Raw genomic sequence first — 19,747 nt, forward strand, 5'->3', positions numbered from 1 at the left:
TTTTTTCTCTTAAATAATAAATAACCCAACAGCGATTAAATACCACCAAAAGAAAGCTCTATTTGTGTGAGAAAAAAAAAATTGGTCTGGTTTTTTAAGGGGGTTTAGGTGGTCAAGTGGTTAAAATCTCCATAGGCAACGTTTAAAAAATTCTACAGGTTGCATGTTTTGAGTTAGAGGAGGTCTAGGGCTAGAATTATTGCTCTCGCTCTACCAATCGTGGCGATACCTCGCAAACGCCGCTTCCATATGCGGGCGCTACTCGCTTATGCGGCGGGACGGGGCGCGTTCCTGGCTCCTAGATTCCAAGCAAATTTGTCAAGCCCTGCATTACATAAAGTCTTTGTTTTGGAATATTGCACTTTTTTAAAATACCAAAAAAAGTTGCGCAACTTATTACCACGTGTCTGTTTTGTCTGTCTTTGTGTTTTATCTACTTGTTTCTGATATGTAGAACATTTCATGGTTCATTTAGCATCAGTTCGCAGAACTTCAGTGTTTGTTTTTTTTTTCCTCCACCTATTGCCCTTGTCATTTTTTAACTTTGGATATTAAAACCTCGCTCGCTCTCTCTCGCTCTCATAAAATATGCAAAGTTGTTGGAGCGAAGCTTCTGAATTGTTTTTTATTACAAATTATGTGAGCAGATTGCAGTTCCTCTTTAAGGCTTTGAACACCTTGGTAACCTTTTTGATGTAAAACTCAAATCCCGCCAAAAACAAGCAACCTAGAATACTAATGTTTTTTCATGAAAAAACGGACTTGTAAATGAAAGGAGGAAGCCTTTGTGTATTATTTTTTTTTTTCCCTACAAGAAAGAGGAATGGAAGGCAGCCAGGGATTCATTTGAATAACTGAGAATGGCTTTTGTGTGCACATATACCAAATGTTTGTATTCCCATGGTCCACTGAGATGATTAAAATGAACCATTAGGAAGATTTTTGGCCCCTTTTTTTTTATATTACTTTGAGATCAATTGGTTTTGAATAAGTAATGTGTGGCCTTGTCAGCAGACTGGTGTCCTGGTCATAGTAAAGGATTGACCGCAAACGGTACACATTTTACAAAAGTCTCTTGTGTTCGTTCAGGTTCTCAGTCTTTTCTATATAGTCGATCAAGCTGTGCATTAGAAACTTCAGTGCCGCTTTGTCGTTTTCTGATGTTGTGTATTTAGTAGATCTCCGAAAAATTATTCTGTATAAGCTAGATCCATGGAGAAAGTGTTGTTGGGATTGGACTTTATGCTCCTCATTCAGAAATAAATGCACTTCTTACAAAGCCAGTCTGTTAATGAAACATGACAGCAAGTGTCATATGACTTTTCTATCTGAGGTTAAAGTGATTGTAAAGGCTTGTGATGTGTGCCACCGCTCTGTCTCAGCCAATCAGGAGTGTTCTGGATGGCTGAGGAATCATGGACATCACTGGGGAGAGAAGGGGCTCAGGTAGGTAATTGCGAGGGGGGGGGGGGGGGTCGGGTTCTGCTACAGATTTTTATTTTTTATTTTTTTGCTTAATGCATGAAGATAAACCACCTGCCTTTACAAATCCTTTAAAGTCAGCAGCTACAAATACTGTACTTGTTAATCTGCTCATGGGTGCTGCCGCCGTCATTCTTTGTAAGGGAACCCAGCAGTGAAGCCTTTTGGCTTCACAGCCAGTTCCCTACTGCGCATACATGAAGCACGCTGGCGGGGGAAGGAGGGGGACCTCGCCGTGCACAAGTCCCTCTGAAGTGGGGATGAGGACCGGTCAAAAACGGATGCCAGCTTCCCCCCTGAAAGGTGCCAAATGTGGCAGCACAGGGGGAGGAAGCAAACAAGTAGAGCTTCCCTTTTTGGGTGGAGCTCTGCTTTAAAATGCCTCACCTCCCAAGATATGGATTGAGCAGGCCATTCTAGAATGAAATTCTCCATGTCTGAGTGCTGTCAATGAGTAGGGGATGAGCCTAAATTTGGCCTTGGATGGCTCCATTTTTCATCTGAAACAGAATTTTCTACTGAAGTTTGATCTGTAGGTGGCTCTGCAAGCCCCACCCGACAAGACAATTTAAAAATCGATTAAGCCATTTGTAAAGTTATTGAGCTGCCAGTAATTACATTTCATCAAAACCAGTCACTGTTCAGCAGCATTGTTTTTGGACAGCCGGTGTTGTCTAAGCTGCCTGAATACAATAGCCAGCAGCGTAGATTCAGTGTGGATTGAGGAATGCTTCTTTTGTTCAGATAGTTGGCCTTTTTTAAGCTTTTTGTCTTCTTTGAACGCATCCTGGCATGAAAACCTGAAGGGTTCTTTGCACTTGCCTACCCTAAACAAAAACACTTTTAAAGGCAAAGTGTTTGGCTTCTTGATGGCATTTATAACTGCATATCTTCTATAGTTTCATCACTATTACAAGTGTAAGGATAATGTGCTCTGTTTTGCTACTAAATATATTTAAAAAATATTTAATATTTACTTTTCAGGCTCAAACTGCCTTTGCATCAAATCCAGCAATTTTATCGGAGGCTTCAGCTTCAGCACCTTTATCCCAGAATGGAGGTATGAGCCGAGCTTCTACGTTTTTATGAGTTTCTTTAAAATATAAAGCATGTGGTTTGATTTAAGTTAATATAAAGGAGATGTGTCTTTATTAAAACCTGGTATCAAACTCGGACTGATTAGTTAGTATTTTCAGTAGAAAAGTGTGGTTTACTTTGTTCTGTAAATATACCGCATTAAAGTCTTTCCATAATCTTCTGTAGGTGGGGAATGAGGTTGTAAGAATATTTCAGCAGATGAATTTAATATCCACCCAAAATTGCATATTTTGTTTATAGTGAACATCTCATTTAGACTTTGGAGCATCTTGTTAAGTCTTATATAGAAAAATGAGCAAGATGTGTATATACAGGTGTGTTAGGCCTTGTAGAAATACTTCCTCACACCAAGGAAAGGCACGTTTTTGCCCTTTAGCTGCTTTCTGGATAAAGGTAAGGTGGAGATGTGTGCACGGCCGAAAAATGTGTTTGGTTTTCGTTTCATTTTTTTTTTTTTTTTTTTTTTTTTTTTTTGGGTCATTCGCTATAATCAAAATTTGGAATAAATTCGTAAAAATCCGAAGATTAGAACAAAAATCCGACATAACAAACTAAGTTAGGATGTCTCCAATTTACTAGCCGACCTCAATGCCCTGTGTAATTAGACGACTATGTGGCAGATGAGGTTTAATGTTGATAAATGTAAAGTTATGCACTTGGGGGCTAAGAATATGCATGCATCATACATACTAGGGGGGAGTACAACTGGGAGAATCCATAGTGGAGAAGGATCTGGGTGTTTAGGTAGCTCATAAGCTCAATAGTAGCATGCAATGCCAAGCTGCGGTTTCCAAAGCTAGCAAGAAGAAAACTAGGATTGGGACTTTAAATGAGGCATATGCAAAGCATACACCTCCATCCCTGTTCTTTAAAAGAGAGAAAGGAGTTTTTGGGACTTTGCATGACATGCGTTTTTGAGCAAACCGTAAGTACAAATAAAGTTGTATACGTAATAACCAGGCTCACACTTACCGGCCAAATTCAACTGTATATGTTAAAAGCAGAGGATTGGTTGCACGCATTTGCAAATACATGGTTAAGCTGCAGGCCATCGCCAAGGCTCTCTGCATACTGCAGTCCTAACTAAACTTTTAAAGTCTCCTCAATAGAGGCATATAAATGAGTAGATAGGGGGCAGGTGACTGGGGGTGTGTCACGGGCCCCTACCAAAGCTAGCAAAGTCCTTTCTTGTATTAAGAGAGGTATGGACTCCAGAGAGAGATATAATTTTGCCCCTGTACAAATCATTAGTAAGACCTCATCTGGAATATGCAGTTCAGTTTTGGGCACCAGTTCTCAAAAAGGATATCGGGGAACTGGAGAAAGGTGCAGAGAAGGGCAACCAAACTGATAAGAGGAATGGAGGAACAAGGAACTCAGCTATGAGGAAAGATTAGAAGAACTAAATTTATTCACTCTTGAGAAGAGGAGAATAAGGGGGGATATGATCAACATGTACAAATATATAAGGGTTTCATATAGTGAACTTGGTGTTGAGTTATTAACTTTTTGGTCAACACAAAGGACAAGGGGGCACTCTTTACGTCTAGAGGAAAAGAGAGTTCATCTCCAAATACGGAAAGGTTTCTTCACAGTAAGCGCTGTGAAAATGTGGAATAGACTCCCTCCAGAGGTGGTTCTGGCCAGCTCAGTAGATTGTTTTAAGAAAAGCCTGGATTCTTTCATACATAATATAACTGAGTACTAACATTTATAGGTAAAGTTGATCCAGGGAAAATGTGATTGCCTCTCAGGGGATCTGGAAGGCCTTCTTCTTTTTTTTTTTTTTTTTTTTTTTTTTCTTTTCCCTGTTGTAGCAAATTGGAGCATGCTCTGCTGGGGTTTTTCGCTTTCCTCGATCAACTGTGGATATGAGATTGTATGATATTACTGTATTTATCGGCGTATAACACACACCCTAACTTTAAGAGGGAAGTTTTAGGAAAAAAACATTCCGCCGCCCCCTGCGTATAACACGCAGGCACAATTTACCCTCTATTTTCAGGGTAAAAAAAGTGTGTGTTATACAGTATTTATTTATTTATTTTTATGGTTGAACTAGATGGACGTGTGTTTTTTTTTTTTTTTTCCAAGCTGACTAACTATGTAACTAATAACTATTAAATTATAGGTATTGGAGTTTCCTTTCAAATTTGGCTGTTGGTGAACATAACAAATGGGAAAGGATCTGAAATAACGAATGCTGCATCTAAACTAATGGAACGTAACATTAATAATAATAAAAATATATACTTTTTTATTTTTTTTATTACTGTATTTTGTTCCATTCATTATTTTGGATAATTTGTAACTTCGGATAAATTTGTTGCGTTCACTAACAGCCAAATTTGAAAGGAAATTACAATCCCTATAATTTTTAATGGTTCTTATTTTTGTTTTTTTTATTGTTGCTTTGTATTTTCAAATGGTCAGGGCTTTTTGTTTGTTTGAATTTTCTTTTCAAAGTTTCGGAAAAATTTGAATTTATGAAAGCCCATTTAACGAATTTGTCACTTTTGTTGAAAAACTACCGTATTTTTCGAACCATTAGACGCACTTTTTTTCCTCCCAAAATATAGAGGAAAATGTCTATGCGTCTAATAGTCCGAATGAACATCTGGCGCCACCGCTGTCAACGCCCAGCCACAAAAAGCCACCCCCCGCACGATAACCCCCCGACCTGAACTTCAAAGTCCTGGTTCCCGCGGCCTCCTCCCGCACAGCGCATCCGCCGATGCCCAGCTTATTGCTCCGCTGCAGCCACGGAGGTGCCTGGTCAGTGACAAAGCCTGACCGGTAATACAGAACCCCACTATGCAGCTCGTCTTACAAGACTCGGGTAGGACACTATTGTGAGAGGAGAGTGGGGAGGAATTGATGGCAGCCAAGGAGTGAGTGGATGGAAGGCTGTGCTGTGTTTGGAGGACAGGTGACAGCCCGCTCTGCTGGGACTTGTAGTGCCTCTGTGGGGGGACTGAGGATTCATCAGTTTCCCCACAGTATAGGGCACTACAAGTCCCAGCAGAGCAGGTTTCCATATCTCAGCCCCCCACAGAGGCACTACAAGTCCCAGCAGAGCGGGGTGCTTTTTTTACAGAACAGGAGAAGCAGCTGGAGGAGGGGGGGGTTTGTACTGGGAGGGGAGAGAAGTTGGCACAAGTTTGAGATGGGGAGGATTTTTTTCTAAATGAGGATTTATGCTGGAAGGGATTTTTTTGGCACAGGTCAGGCTGTATTTCATGGGCACTGGTAAATAGTTTAGTGGACCATTTGGTTCAGAATATTTTTTTTCTTGTTTTCCTCCTGTAAAACCTAGGTGCGTCTTATGGTCGGGTGCGTCTTGTAGAGTGAAAAATACGGTAATTTGCAACTAAACTAACTGCACATGTCCAGTAGATGGGTTTAGACTTATATATTTTTTTTTCTGGTGTGGTCACTTGATGAACTTCCTGTATATATTTTCTCATGACTGTACTCTCTGATTCAAACTCTGTTTTTTCCCGGTCAGGTTTGTATCCTAAACTGTATCCAGAGTTGGCCCAGTATATGGGTTTAAGCCTGAGTGAAGATGAAATCCACAAAAATATGTCTGTGGTGCCTGCAGATGCAGTAAGTAAAACAGATTTTGTTTTCTTTCCAGTGTTTAGTTTTAAAACTAATGTCCTTGCTCATGTTCCACAGACCCAAAGTTTCAGCTGTTCTAGCTGCTGGAACCTGTTTTCAGATTTCCTATAGTGCTGGAGTACATCATCTGCAACATGGAAATCAGCGAGGGGAGTTTGGCTATTGGAAATGCTCTTTAAAGCGACTCTGTTGCTTAACCACCTGATATCAATAGGCTGTATTTGAATGGCCTGAATTTCAAAGTGGTGTGTGTGTGTGTGTGTGTGTGTGTGTGTGTGTGTGTGTGTGTTTTTTTTCTAATCCACTGATCAGCTGTTCAGTAAAGGGATCACTTTTATGATACAAAGAAGGGATGCCCCCTCAGGGGATTGCCCAAAACCCCTTGTAAACAATTTTCAGGATGGAGAGCTGTGAGGAGCTCAGGGAACATCTGTTCCTCAATTTCCTGGGCGACAAATGAACCTGGAAGTGACAAACATTTTGCAACTTTGGGGTTCGGAGGTGCCATTCTCACGCTACTTTTTCTGCCATCTACTGCAGCTAATCAAGAACAGATTGTGCTTGATTAACTGCTTAGCCATACATGACATTAAGAGGCTAATGGCAGTGGTAAATGACAGGTTCTTCATTGCTATCACAAGGTCGCTAATGAGCCACCTATATGATAAAGTTAAATGTGGGGTGGTGGGGGATTCTAGTGCCCCCTGCCACCCTGTAAATTTGGGTGTGCTTGTAATGTTGGTTCGGGCAATGTTGGCTGCAGGGTGCTTTACAGTTCAGCATTGTGCACAGGTAATTAATGCAGGGTCACCCTACATCACTGTTAAAAATGGGGCTATATTTGGAATGTATTCCTTTTTAGGCTCCTTTTACAATTGGGTGACTTGTCATGGGACTTTGGACATCAAAGTTGCCTGACAATTTGCACCCCATCTTTTCCAATGATTACCGTTCATATCTATGCGTCTTAAAGTTGCAACAACTTCAAAATAGTTAATTCACTACTTTGGTTAAACTTTCATGTGACTGGAGGGCCATAGACTTCAATGCTAACCCTCAAAAGTCACATGAAAGTTGCACCTGAATGTTTTTAATGTTGTCCAATGTCCATTATTATTGGTCAAAGCCAAAGTTGCATGCAAGTCAAACCCATCTAAAGATATGTTGAAGTTGCACTGTACAAGTGTGAATTGAGCCTTAGCCCCCGGTCACACGTTACAACATGAGATTTCCAAATTGCACCTGAAGTAGCATCTGTCTTTCTATGGCAGTTTCTTAATGGGTATGAATTTCAAGTAGTGTGATTTCTTTTTGAGAAGTAATTCATGCATTACTTTTTCAAACTTCCGCAGGATTTAACTGCTACAGACTATAATGTAAATTGTGCTGAAAATTGTACCTGGGTATAGCGACTTCAAGGCGCACAGACTTCAAAGTAGGCCCTGTACTACTTTAGTCCGACTTTGATGCGAGTTGAAATCCATAGACCTCAAGTTTACACAGGTATTCCCTGAGATTGTGCGACTTTGAAGTCATGGTAGTGTGAAAGGGGCCTTAATCTGGTTGAAGTCAGGCTTTAAATCGTTCCCGGTGTGACCACAAGCTTACAGTGCAAACTTTTCAAACTTTGTGCTAAAATACAACCGCTCAAGTCTCGGGGATGACAGTGTGTTGCATCACTCACTGGTCTCATTCTTTAACCACCCTTCCGCCTTAAAGCGGTTTTAAAGTCCAAACTTTTTTATCTGAATGTATTCACTGCATTGAGATAACAATGTCCCACTAGCTATTCTGCGTAACTTTCCCACACAAAGGGATGCAACGTACATTGAATGTAAACACTTTTACTCCAAGTGCAATACGACTTCCATCACAATTTAGATTAGCAACAGTTTCAAGCGATCGTGCTCTTTTTCAAGCCATAGTGTAGCAATATGTCTGTCAAATGCAAGGTGCTTTTGCCCATTGTGACAAACCCAAAGCCTGTTGATACACATGCCCTTTATAATCACTTTCTCATTAGATTGAGAAGTGTTTGGAATCTTTGGTCGTTCCTTTTTTTGTTTGTCTATGGCTACTAACCTGTCCTGTGAACAGAGGAAGTTGGGGGTACTAGAAACCCTTAACTGACGTTTTTGTAGATCTTTCAAAAGAGCTACATGTGACCTAGAGCTGCACGATTAATCGTCAAGAATCGTTATTGTGAACTTTTTCCCATTGCGATTCTTGACACAGGGTTTTACAATCTTTGACATGAAAATAATTTTCTCTCTGCACTTTGGTATGCAAAGAATTTCCTCTCTGCTCTCAGCCAAAAGTCAAAGTCTGGGCAGCCTGCCAAGTTTTGAAAACATTCTTTATTAGTGGAAAGTTAAGTCTAAACATTGTATCACATAAACTTCTGTATGTAAATTAGGAACGTTTAACCACTTAAACACCAAACCTTTTTCTGACAGCTCTTTTCAAGTTAAAATCATTATTTTATTTTTTTTGCTAGAAAATTACTTAGAACCCCCAAACATATTATTTTCTAGTAGAGACCCTGGAGAATAAAATGGCGGTTGTTGTAATATTTTATATTGCACTGTATTTGCGCAGCAGTCTTTTAAAATGCAATTTTTTGGGGGGGGGGGGGGGGGAATTACTTTAATGAATAAAAAAAAAAAAAAAAAAAACTAGCCAGTAAAGTTAGCCCATTTTTTTTGTTGTATAAATGTAAAAGATTTTACGCCGTGAGAATCGTGATCTTCATTCTAAGCAAAAAATTGTGATTCTCATTTTGGCCAGAATCATGCAGCTTTAATGTGACCTTTATAAAACACGGACCCGATGTAGCCGGTTCTAAATGTCTAAACGACAAAAGTTTGTTTCTCTTTCATTGATTTTCACTGATTTTGATTACACCTTTTTCAATTCTTCAGCGCCAGCTAGCAAGACCATCAGCTGTAAATAACATGGTGGCTCCAATAAGTGGAAGTGATCTTGGGATCCGTAGAGCAGAAATAAAACAAGGAATCCGTGAAGTTATCTTGTGTAAGGATCAGGATGGAAAAATTGGTCTCCGCCTTAAAGCTATTGACAATGTAAGTTGAGTGGAATAAGATGGGAAGATTGAGGGTGATATTTTACTTTTGGATGGTTATGTATTATGCAGTGTTCTTGGTCTAACCTGTTCAGGGGAAATATTCTAGCGTATTTTTGCAGATAATGTGTGGGAGTAGTTGCTTCCCATTTCTTGATTGCAAATATTCATTGCGACTTACAGTAGGTGCACAATTTCTAATGTATGTACATTGAAATTATATAAAAAAAAAAAGGAACAGTTTCTAAATATCCGTTCTTCCTTCTTCTTTTTTTTTTTTTTTTTTTTTTGTGTCCCATTGGGGTGCTTTTTCCTTTTTACTTCCTGTCAGGAAGCGAGAGAAAATTCCTCCAACAAAATGGAATCCCCTGTCGTCGGGGTCACTAGAACTAGTGTCCCTATTCAGGGCTGTGGAGTCGGAGTCGGGGGAAATTTTGGGTACCTGGAGTCGGAGTCGGCAAACAATGCACCGACTCCGACTCCGACTAAATTTAGATTGGAATAAAAAAATAAAAAAAAGCAAGTTTAAATGTCCCAATTCACAAAAAGTTATAATTAATGACTTCTCTACTGTAAGAATAAAGACCAATGCATGCAGTGCCTCACGTAACCGCAAAACGAACACGTTAAGTGACCGTGAAGAAGCATGCTTTTCATGTGCTTCACTATATGGCACGCAACGCACAATTAGGAGCTGCAATACTTATACTTTCCATAGTGTTGTGTTCTGCTTTTACAGGGAACGCATGTTAGAGAACCAGTAAGTGTCCAAATAAAAAAATTCCAACAGGAGTTTTATAAAGCACTAAAAGAAGTTGAAAAGTATGATCGCTCATCAAAACTTACTGTTGAAGAAGCCATCCTTGTTTATCCAGAGATCGTTAGTGATGTGGCCAGAATAGTTACTGCAATGCCACCCACCCAAGTCAGTGTCGAAAGATTATTTTCAGCCCTAAAAATAATAAAGCCCTGGTTCACACTGGGTACGATTTGGAACGATTTGAGATGCGATTTGACATGTCAAATCGCATCTCAAATCGGCGGCAATGGCACTGTCCTAATCAGTGCGACGCCGCATCTGCGATTTCAAAAAGTAGTTCCTGTACTACTTTTTGCGATTTCGGGCCGCGATTTACATTAAATTGTGGCCGAAATCGCGGCAAAATCGCAGCCGCGAAATCTCGGTAAAATCGTGCATTTTACCGCGATTTTGAATTCGCAGCAGTGTGAACCTAGGCTCAGTCTGACTTGAGAGCTTCTATGAAAGAGGATCTGGCAGAGGCAATTCTCTTCCTTAGAACTCTACATTGAATTGATTTGCATTTGCTAAGCCTATAACTACATTTCAAGATTAATATAAACCATTTCTAGGTTTTACAGATTTTGTTTTTGGTTCATTATAGATAAGCTTTGTTTTTGTTCTAAAACAACCAAATAATGTGGTTTGTATTTTTGAACTGGTAAAGATCCTGTTCCTGATGTTTATGCCTGCTGCTACTATCCAGCCACTTGATTGTTTTCATTGTGTTTGTCTTTTGCTTAAACTGTGCAATACAGTAGACTGTTGGCTTCCCAGCCAGTAGTCCTGTGGTAGGTTGCGTTTCTTTCCCTCAAGGAATGTATAAAATACATTTGCATATTAATACAGAGGAGTCGGAGTCGGGGAGTCGGAAGTACATAAAACTGAGGAGTCGGAACATTTATCTACCGACTCCACAGCCCTGTCCCCATTGCAAGATTTCACCTCCTATTCCTGTTCTGGTGATTCTGATTTGTGGTGATCGGTCTCTCTCAGTGAGAGTAAACGGAACACAAAGGGTATAATCTCCCTAACAGACCGCAATAAAAAAATGTTTTACCTTTTAAGTTGTACTTTACTACTAACCATGACTTCTTTGAAATTGGGATGTCCTTATGCATTGCATTGAGATCTATCATGAAGAGGTTTGTATTTATATGCCCATGTGTGGTCACTACTTTCCCTAGCGAAGAGAACAGATCTGAGCCAATAAAAATTATTCTCCTCCCATGATGCACAGGACCACTTTCTTTCTTTTATGTTCTGGCTGTATGCTGTACTCCTAAAGGTTTATTGGATGGGGTGGGCAAATTTGCAATGTGTGTTGGGTTGGATTCTGGGCCTAATAACTTCTCTCCCATTTAGGGCATTATGTGAAAGGGTTAATTTAATGTTTACACTGTTTTCACAATTCAGAGCTTAACCGTTCCTGGTAATTGAATATATGCATTTTAGAAACTTCATGCACACCATTTACCGTTTAACCGCCTCAGCTCAGGAAGGATTTACCCCCTTCCTGACCAGTAGAAAACTGCAGTATCACCAGCGCTAAAAACTGTGGACGTGTGTGGGAATAGCATAAAACGCCATGGGGTGGGAGCAGAAGTCAATGAAGAGTAATGTAGGCCCAGGGCTGCTGGATGATAGTCGTACCTGGAAACTACGAATATACACAAAAATTGCACAGTAATCCAGCGCTCATAGGGCACACAAAGTATGCAAAATAAGTTGTTCCTCCTTAATCGGTGTCTATTCAGGACTGTATTTTAGCTTATTGTGGTTGAATAAACAATATATATTTTTTTTAAAACCGCCAAGAGACCGTCTGCTTTGTGTGCCCTATTAGCGCTGGATTATTGTGTAATTTTCCCCTTTTATTTATTTTTTAGAGAGATACTGCACTGCGTCGCTTTAACTGACAATTGCACAGTCAGCCAACGCTGTACCCAACAGAATTGTTGTCCCCACCCCACAAAAAGCTTTCTTTTGGTGGTATTTGATCACCTCTGCAGCTTTTATTTTTTGCACGATCGACCAAAAAAAAGCGTCAATTTTAAAGAAAAGCTTTTTTTTGTAACTTCTGCTAGAACACATTTTGAAAAAAAAGAATAAAAAAAAACGAATTTATTCATCGGTTTAGGCTAATATGTATTCTGCTACATATTTTAGGTATAAAAAAAAATCATCGCAATAAGTGTATATTGATTGGTTTGCGCAAAAGTTAAAGCGTCTACAAAATGGGGTATAGATTTGAGTGTGTGTGTGTGTGTGTGTGCGCGCATACATGCATGTGGGCATTCGCCCACAGATCGAGTTCCCGAGTCAACATACAGCTACGGCAATTCGTGGGAACAAGCAAACCTGTCTCAGTATAATGACTGCGGCTGGTCAGCAAGTGGTTAAAGTGAGACAATGGGGGTGAATTTGCTAAAACTGGAGAATGCAAGATCTGGTGCAGCTGTGCATAGTAGCCAATCTGCTCCTAACTTCAGCTTGTTCAATTAAGCTTTGACATTGACAACCCCTCCTTTGCACGTTTCATCAACCTTACACTGTGGACTCGCTGGGAGGAGTATCATTGACCATTATTTAAAAAAAAAAATTCCCCCCCTTTTTCTTTAGCCTGTATTCAGAGAAAATGTGTATTTAATATATATATATATATATATATATATATATATATATATATATATATATATATATATAAGCACACACACGTCAACATGCAGCTCCTCTGACATCCATTTTTTTTTTTTTTTTTTTTTATATATATTTATTTTTTGCTTTTACAGGGTATTTTTGTGCAACTTGTTCAAGTCAATTCTCCAGCATCTTTGGTTGGATTAAAGTTTGGTGATCAGATTCTGCAAATCAATGGTGAAAACTGTGCTGGCTGGAGCTCAGACAAGTCCCATAAATTCCTCAAGCAAGTTTCTGGAGACAGAATTTCCATGGTTATTAGGGACAGGTTGGTACATTGCTTACATATTTCTATTAGAAAGCTAAATAGACAGTTTTTTTAATAATCAAAGATGACTAAGGGGTCTAGTGCATTTTTTCAGGCAAAGCATACTTGACTTTAAGTATTTTAGGACATTTGATGCAAACTTGACAGTACTTGTCATACATGGCAGGGATAAGGCCAACTTTTCTCCTATGAAAGTGGCTATTCTCAGATTTTGTGGGAATAGTGGAAGATCTAGCAAAGATTCATGTTGGTGATTGAACAGGGTGTGGTTTTGGTTTCTTTTTAATGGACAACAAACCTGTCCTACTTGCCTGCCAAAACCATTACACAGAGCAGCACCAATCTTCCTCTTCTGGGTATCCCTGTCAGTGCTCCTGGCTTTTTCCCTCTGCCAAGTGCCATCATAGCCAGCTGCTTGCTGTGAGGGCAAACATGTGGACTCGAACCCATGTTGGAGGCATGTGAGGAGAGCGAGCCACTGATCTTGTGCACCGTGCTAGATTGGGCTCAGCTAATATAAGGAATTGGTGGTATTTGATTGCTCAGTTCTTAGTGTTGGAGCCGGCGGGGGAAAAGATGCAACATCGGACTGATGCTGCATCCACCTACTGTATTTGCTGGCGTATAAGACTACCTTTTACACTTAAAAAAAAATGGCCAAAAAGCAGGGGTCATCTTATACGCCGGGTCAGCTGCTCGGATGCCTGCTGGATGTGCAGTAATACTGTATTTAGCTTCGGCTACATACAGTATATACCACATAGCCAATCCCGGTGAGCGATGTATTCAAATGAATACAGAGCCTGCTTGGATTGGAGTAACAACCTCTGCCAATCCGAGCAGGCTACATATAGTAGCCTGCTCGGAATGGCTTTGAGAGTCAGAGGCGCGGGCTGATGATGTTGCAGCCTCTGCCAATCCAAGCAGGCTTTGTATTCATTAATATAATACATCGCTCGCTGTGATTGGCTCCATCAAGAAGAATATGGCTCCAGCAAGAAGAAGAATATGGCTCCAGAAAGAAGAAATATGAAGTCTCGGAAGGGGGATCGTCTTATAGTGAGTACAGGCAAAAAATCTTCAAAAAACGGTAAAATTAGAGGCGTCGTCTTATACACCGGCAAATACGGTAGGTAAGTATGATTGTAAAGGCTGAAGGTTTTCTCTTTTAAAGGTAGAAGTATGTCTTATTTTTTTTAATTTATTTTTTATTTTTTTAAAGGCTTCAGGTACACTTCAACTGCAGATGTCAAAATTGTGCCGCGATTTTGCACGTTTTGCAGACAGCGGTCAAAATTGTTTATCCTGAACGCAATTCTTCTGCGTTCAGGAGAGGGAGATTGAACCTCCCCTAACCGCAGCAGCTCCTTAACAATCCTAAAAGCCTATGTGTACAAGGACACATACTGTAGGCTTTTATGGAGTTGAGGAGCTTTGGCAAAAAAAAAAAGCCAAATACTCCTAAACTCAAGTTTAGGAGCTGCTAGTGTACATGGAGTCTTAGTTTCACTGCCTCTGAACTTAAGTACTAGTTTATGTCTTTGTGATAGACTGTTCCAGTAAAGGATATGACCTCATTGTTGGATGATAATATCCAACACTCATGACCTTGATCAAATCAAATAACTGATGGAGGAGGTGTGTTTGTTTGTTTTTGTGTTTTTTTTTGTTTGTTTTTGTTTACTGATTTCACTTGTATAATTTTATATAGGCTGTTGTGTGCAGGAGAATATAGTATGCTATTGACTTAAAAAAAATAAAAATAAAAGGTTCTATTGTGCTATAAACTTGTCATGTATTTTTCAGACCATTTGAGCGCACTATCACAATGCACAAAGACAGCAACGGACATGTTGGGTTTGTTTTCAAAAATGGCAGAATAACTTCCATTGTCAAGGACAGCTCTGCTGCAAGGAATGGCCTTCTCACAGAACACAATCTCTGTGAGATTAATGGCCAGAATGTCATTGGAATGAAGGTATGTTGACTGAGTGTTATGAACTGGGCTCATTTTATTCAGTGCAATGAAGTCCTGCATCTTTTTGTTTCTCAATTTAAATGTGTGCAGTCAGGGCTCAAAATTTCAAGTCCTGAGCCACTAGCCAGGCCTTAAGAGTTACTCGCCACCAGTTGCCCCACCCAACACCTCCCCTGCCCCACCCCTAAGTCTGCCCATAAACACGCCCTTGTAAATTATCTCATGAAATTACACTGTTAAATATTTTAAGCAGAATTAATTTCCAAAAATAAATATTAACTTTAACAATAGTAACATAAAGCATATCAGTACCCATCACTTGCCGCCTTACTGTGCCCCATCACTTGCCGCCTTACTGTGCCTCATTACTGTGCCCCATCATCACTTCGGACTCGCCTCACACAAACACTGGCGCCGCTTTGAGCCGAGGCTGCAGCGCTCTCCTCCTCTTGTATCACACACACACAGCGTGCATCTTCCACTGTGTCATGGAGCGGGGTTTGTGTTTGGCGGCACTGTGTGATAAGGTCCCACCCCCCCTAGACCGGCTAATGTGATAGGCAGAACACTGATTCAATCTACTATCACATTAGCTGGGGGGCGAGACCTTGTCGCATCGCGCCACCAAACACAGACCCCGCTCCATGACACACAGCGGAAAATGCCCGCTGTGTGTGATACAAGAGGGGAAGAAGGAGAGCGCTGAAGCCTCGGATCAAAGCGGCGCCAGGGCAGTCCAGCCCTGCCGCTCTCTGTGTCCTTCGGCTGACAGTTTCCTGGCTGAACGCTTGAGCCGGGAAACTGTCAGCCTGGTTCACCCTAGCTCCTCACTCGCCCTGGAACAAATTCCACTCTCAAAAGAGTGACATTTTGAGGGCTGTGTGCAGTGATGTAATGTGTAATAGTTTATTAAACTTGCCTTGCATATATTTAGTGAATCTAGCCCTATTGTTTTACAACAAGCCTCTCTGCTGTCTTGAAAATGCTAAACGCCTTAATGGAACCCTGTCAATTAACTGTGGCATGGTGTGCTGATTTAATGACTAGGTAAATGCAGAAGTGAGATATCCGACTGCATCTGATAATTAAATATTTTATTGTAGTTCATGAAATTATAAGCTTGATGGTATTTGTGTTTGCACAGGATTCCCAGGTTGCAGAAACGCTGTCCACTTCTGCAAATGTGGTTACCCTCACTGTGATGCCATCTTACATCTTTGAGCACATGGTAAAGAGGTGAGTGAAATGTCTTCCTAAAAATGACTGTTTAGCACGCTTTGTTAGGAAATGAATACATTGATAACAGGGAGTCCGTGTACAGCAAACACCTCTGACCTAGGACCCCACAGGGTGTATCGGATACAGAAAGTTGCTCTCATTCATCAGGACAGGTTTCTGATTGGGGGGGGAATTTCTTTTTCTTATAGTAATACAGCCAATACAGTTATAAAGTGGCACTAATCCCTCTCATCTAGAGAAGACGGAGCCATTCTAACTTCTAATTAATCATGCAGTTGCTATGGTACACATCACCGGTGTCAAACACAAGGCCCGCGGGCCGAATTCGGCCCTCGCACCTCTCCTGCAGCTGTAGGAGAGCTCCAGCCCTCCTCCAGACCCCTACTTTTAAGCAATGCATCCAGCTTCTTCCCAGCAGCAGCATAAGGAAAGACGCTGCTCTTGAAATCTAATACAGTATATGGGGAGGGTATGCGCTGGACATCTAATCTTGGATACAACCGGCCCTGTTGAGGGCAATCATTATGCTGATGCAGCCCACAATGAAATTGAGTTTGATGCCCCTGATATACATGCTTGTCCTTTCCATATTTTTTGTTTTAGCTTTGTAGGCTGTTTTTAGTGTGTTGGCTGACTCAGATTTGCATGGTGAGAAGGATCAGTAAGGCACAACCATTGTGTAGCACTACAGGAAGTAGAGCCTGTGTCTGCCATGAGCAGATATTGATGCACTTGTTCCAAAACGAGGGGTTAATTTAACCACTTGCCCACCGGGCCTATTCTGGCACTTCTCTCCATGTAAAAATCACATTTTTTTTTTTGCTAGAAAATTAATCAGAACCCCCAAACATTATATATATTTTTTTAGCAGACATCCTATGGAATAAAATGGCAGTCATTGCAATACTTTTTGTCACACCGTATTTGCGCAGCGGTCTTACAAGCGCACTTTTTTGGGGAAAAAAATCACTTTTTTTAATTAAAAAATAAGACAACAATAATTTTTGCCCAATTTTTTTATATATTGTGAAAGATAATGTTACGCCGAGTAAAATGATACCCAACATGACACGCTTAAAAATTGCGCCCGCTCGTGGCATGGCGTCAAACTTTTACCCTTAAAAATCTCGATAGGCGACGTTTAAAAAAAAAAAAAAAAATATCACTTTTATTCCTATTACAAGGAATGTAAACATCCCTTGTAATAGAAAAAAGCATGACAGGTCCTCTTAAATATGAGATCTGGGGTCAAAAAGACCTCAGATCTCATAATTAGACTAAAATGCAAAAAAAGTAAAAAAAAATTAAACTCATTTTTTCAAATGACAAAAAAAAAAAGTTTCTTTAAGACGCTGGGCGGGACTGATGTTTTGACGTCACTTCCGCCCAGCAGAGCTATGGGGACGGGTGGGGGCGATTTTTTATTTTTTTTTTCCCCCTCAGTCGCATCGCCTCCGCCGCTACGGAGGGCGCGGGAGAGTGGTGGGAGGGGCCCCCTCTCCCGCCACCGATAACGGCGATCTTGCGGCGAATCCGCCGCGGAGACCGCCATTATCGTTTACAGGACCGTTGGCATTAAAGATGGATACCTCGGTTGTGGCAGCAGCTGCTGCCGTTACCGAGATATCCATCTTTAAACACAGGATGTATTTTGACTATGGGCCGGTGGGCAAGTGGTTAAAGTGGGCAAATGAACCCAAATGTTCTTAAAATATATATATATTTTTCTTAGATAATCTTAAATCCTAAAATTATTATTTACTAACTTGTGTGCACGTTTTTCTTTTTTCCCCAACAGAATGGCTTCAAGTGTTCTGAAGAACTTGATGGATCACTCTGTTCCTGAGGTGTAACATACACGCGGTACCCTGAGCTAGGACTTATTCTACAATAAGCAGACAGCAAGGTCTTCTTTGAAGCAGGATTCTTACTACTGCATGTTAACCCTGGCATTGTATACCACAGCAAAACCTATTGCAACTGATTCTGTACAGTATATGTTAACACATCTTTAATAGGTAGAGCGCTGTGCAACTTTCATTTATTTGGCAATCTGTTTACAAGCTGTCATACCTTGTGCTGTACAAGCTGAATGATGGTCAAACTTTGTATTTTGATTACTATTCAAATTCACAAAACTGAAATGTACCGCCAACTGATTTCTGCCATTCTGATATACCGCTGGTTTAGTAAAGAAATGCACTATTCTTACATGTAACTATCCGAGAAAATGCTGTAATTTTTTTATTCTATGTGAGAGCTATTTTCCTATGTATGAATCTTGTTTAACTTGCATGCCATCTTGCTTTATATATGCTATTTATGCTACAGATTATTAAAGTGATAACACAGTAGTGCAATGTAATTTTCTATGCTTAAAGGAAAACTATATCCATGAAAGTAAGATGGGGTGATTGTTAAATCCATTCACTTGGCACAGGGGACCATTCCATCATTTGACCTCAGACACGTGTCTACAGTGAGCTCAGAAGATCAGGGCTGTGGTGACTTTTGTAATACAGATGGAGGATAACTACTGTCATTACTTTGCTATTTCATTGTCAAGTTCCCACCAAAGTGAGTGGTTATTGCTGTTGGGGAACATTGATAAAACGGTATGCTGGAGGTGTCCAAGGTTGCACTTTGATATGATTCTAAGCCTATGTGTAGTAGATACTTGGCTCAGCTTCTCATGCTGGACTAGCACCTTGTTTTAAACTTGTATAGCAGGAAAACGGCTTTCATATTAAGGTATATGCAAGGTTTTATATTTTCACCTAAGCAATTTAAAAATGGCTCTTGACACTTTACATTTTGTCTATACAGCACAACTTTGGTTTGAGAGCGTTTGGCAAGATGAGCAACATTTTTAAATACATTTTGACTTGATATAAAAGTAGCGTCATGTCACATCAGAGTATAAAAGAGAAGAGGGACATCTCTAATTGCAGCTATATGGTTACATTTAATGAAGGTACAACATTTAGCAACTCGCATGGTTGATTAAAACGGGCACATCTAAGTATGCAGTACACGGGGTAAAGCTGTCTACATAGACCGCCGTCCTCACCGCCATCGATGTCCCTGGGGAGTCTTCCCAGTCACGATTGCAGAGTGAGGGCCAGCGGTGTGGAGGATGGTCTATGTGGACAGCTTTACCCCGGATGTCTGCACACTTAGATGTGCCTCTTTAAATCAACCATGTGAGCTGCTAAATGTTGTACCTTTTGTTAAATGTACATATTGCTACACTTAGAGGCGCCTCTTTTTTTTTTTTTTAATACTCTGTAGCTCCTGCTAGGTTTTGCTTTGATATTTTCATATGGACTATAAACTGAAGGATTTATAAATAAATGGTTGTGGAACAAATCATTTGAGTTTCCATTGTTTCTTCTGGGGAAATTAGTTTGCTTTGATATACAAGTGCTTTGGATTACAAGCATGTTTTTGAAACGAATTATGCTCTCAATCCAAGGT

At 40.3% G+C, this 19,747-nt stretch overlaps 1 protein-coding gene across 1 annotated transcript in view; it reads left to right on the forward strand.

The window, feature by feature from the left end:
• The window catches only part of LOC120941019 (syndecan binding protein), a 63,460-nt gene extending 44,836 nt beyond the window's left edge, over positions 1–18,624 (forward strand). Inside the window, exons 3-9 of the mRNA XM_040354246.1 lie at positions 2,467–2,542; positions 6,089–6,189; positions 9,126–9,287; positions 12,878–13,053; positions 14,860–15,031; positions 16,176–16,267; positions 18,069–18,624. Coding sequence (XP_040210180.1) covers positions 2,467–2,542; positions 6,089–6,189; positions 9,126–9,287; positions 12,878–13,053; positions 14,860–15,031; positions 16,176–16,267; positions 18,069–18,123 — 834 coding nt within the window. The 3' untranslated portion in view covers positions 18,124–18,624. The remainder of the gene's footprint in view (positions 1–2,466; positions 2,543–6,088; positions 6,190–9,125; positions 9,288–12,877; positions 13,054–14,859; positions 15,032–16,175; positions 16,268–18,068) is intronic.
• Positions 18,625–19,747: the final 1,123 nt, after the last annotated feature.

This window comes from Rana temporaria, chromosome 5 (assembly GCF_905171775.1).
Source record: "Rana temporaria chromosome 5, aRanTem1.1, whole genome shotgun sequence".
NCBI lineage: Eukaryota > Metazoa > Chordata > Amphibia > Anura > Ranidae > Rana > Rana temporaria.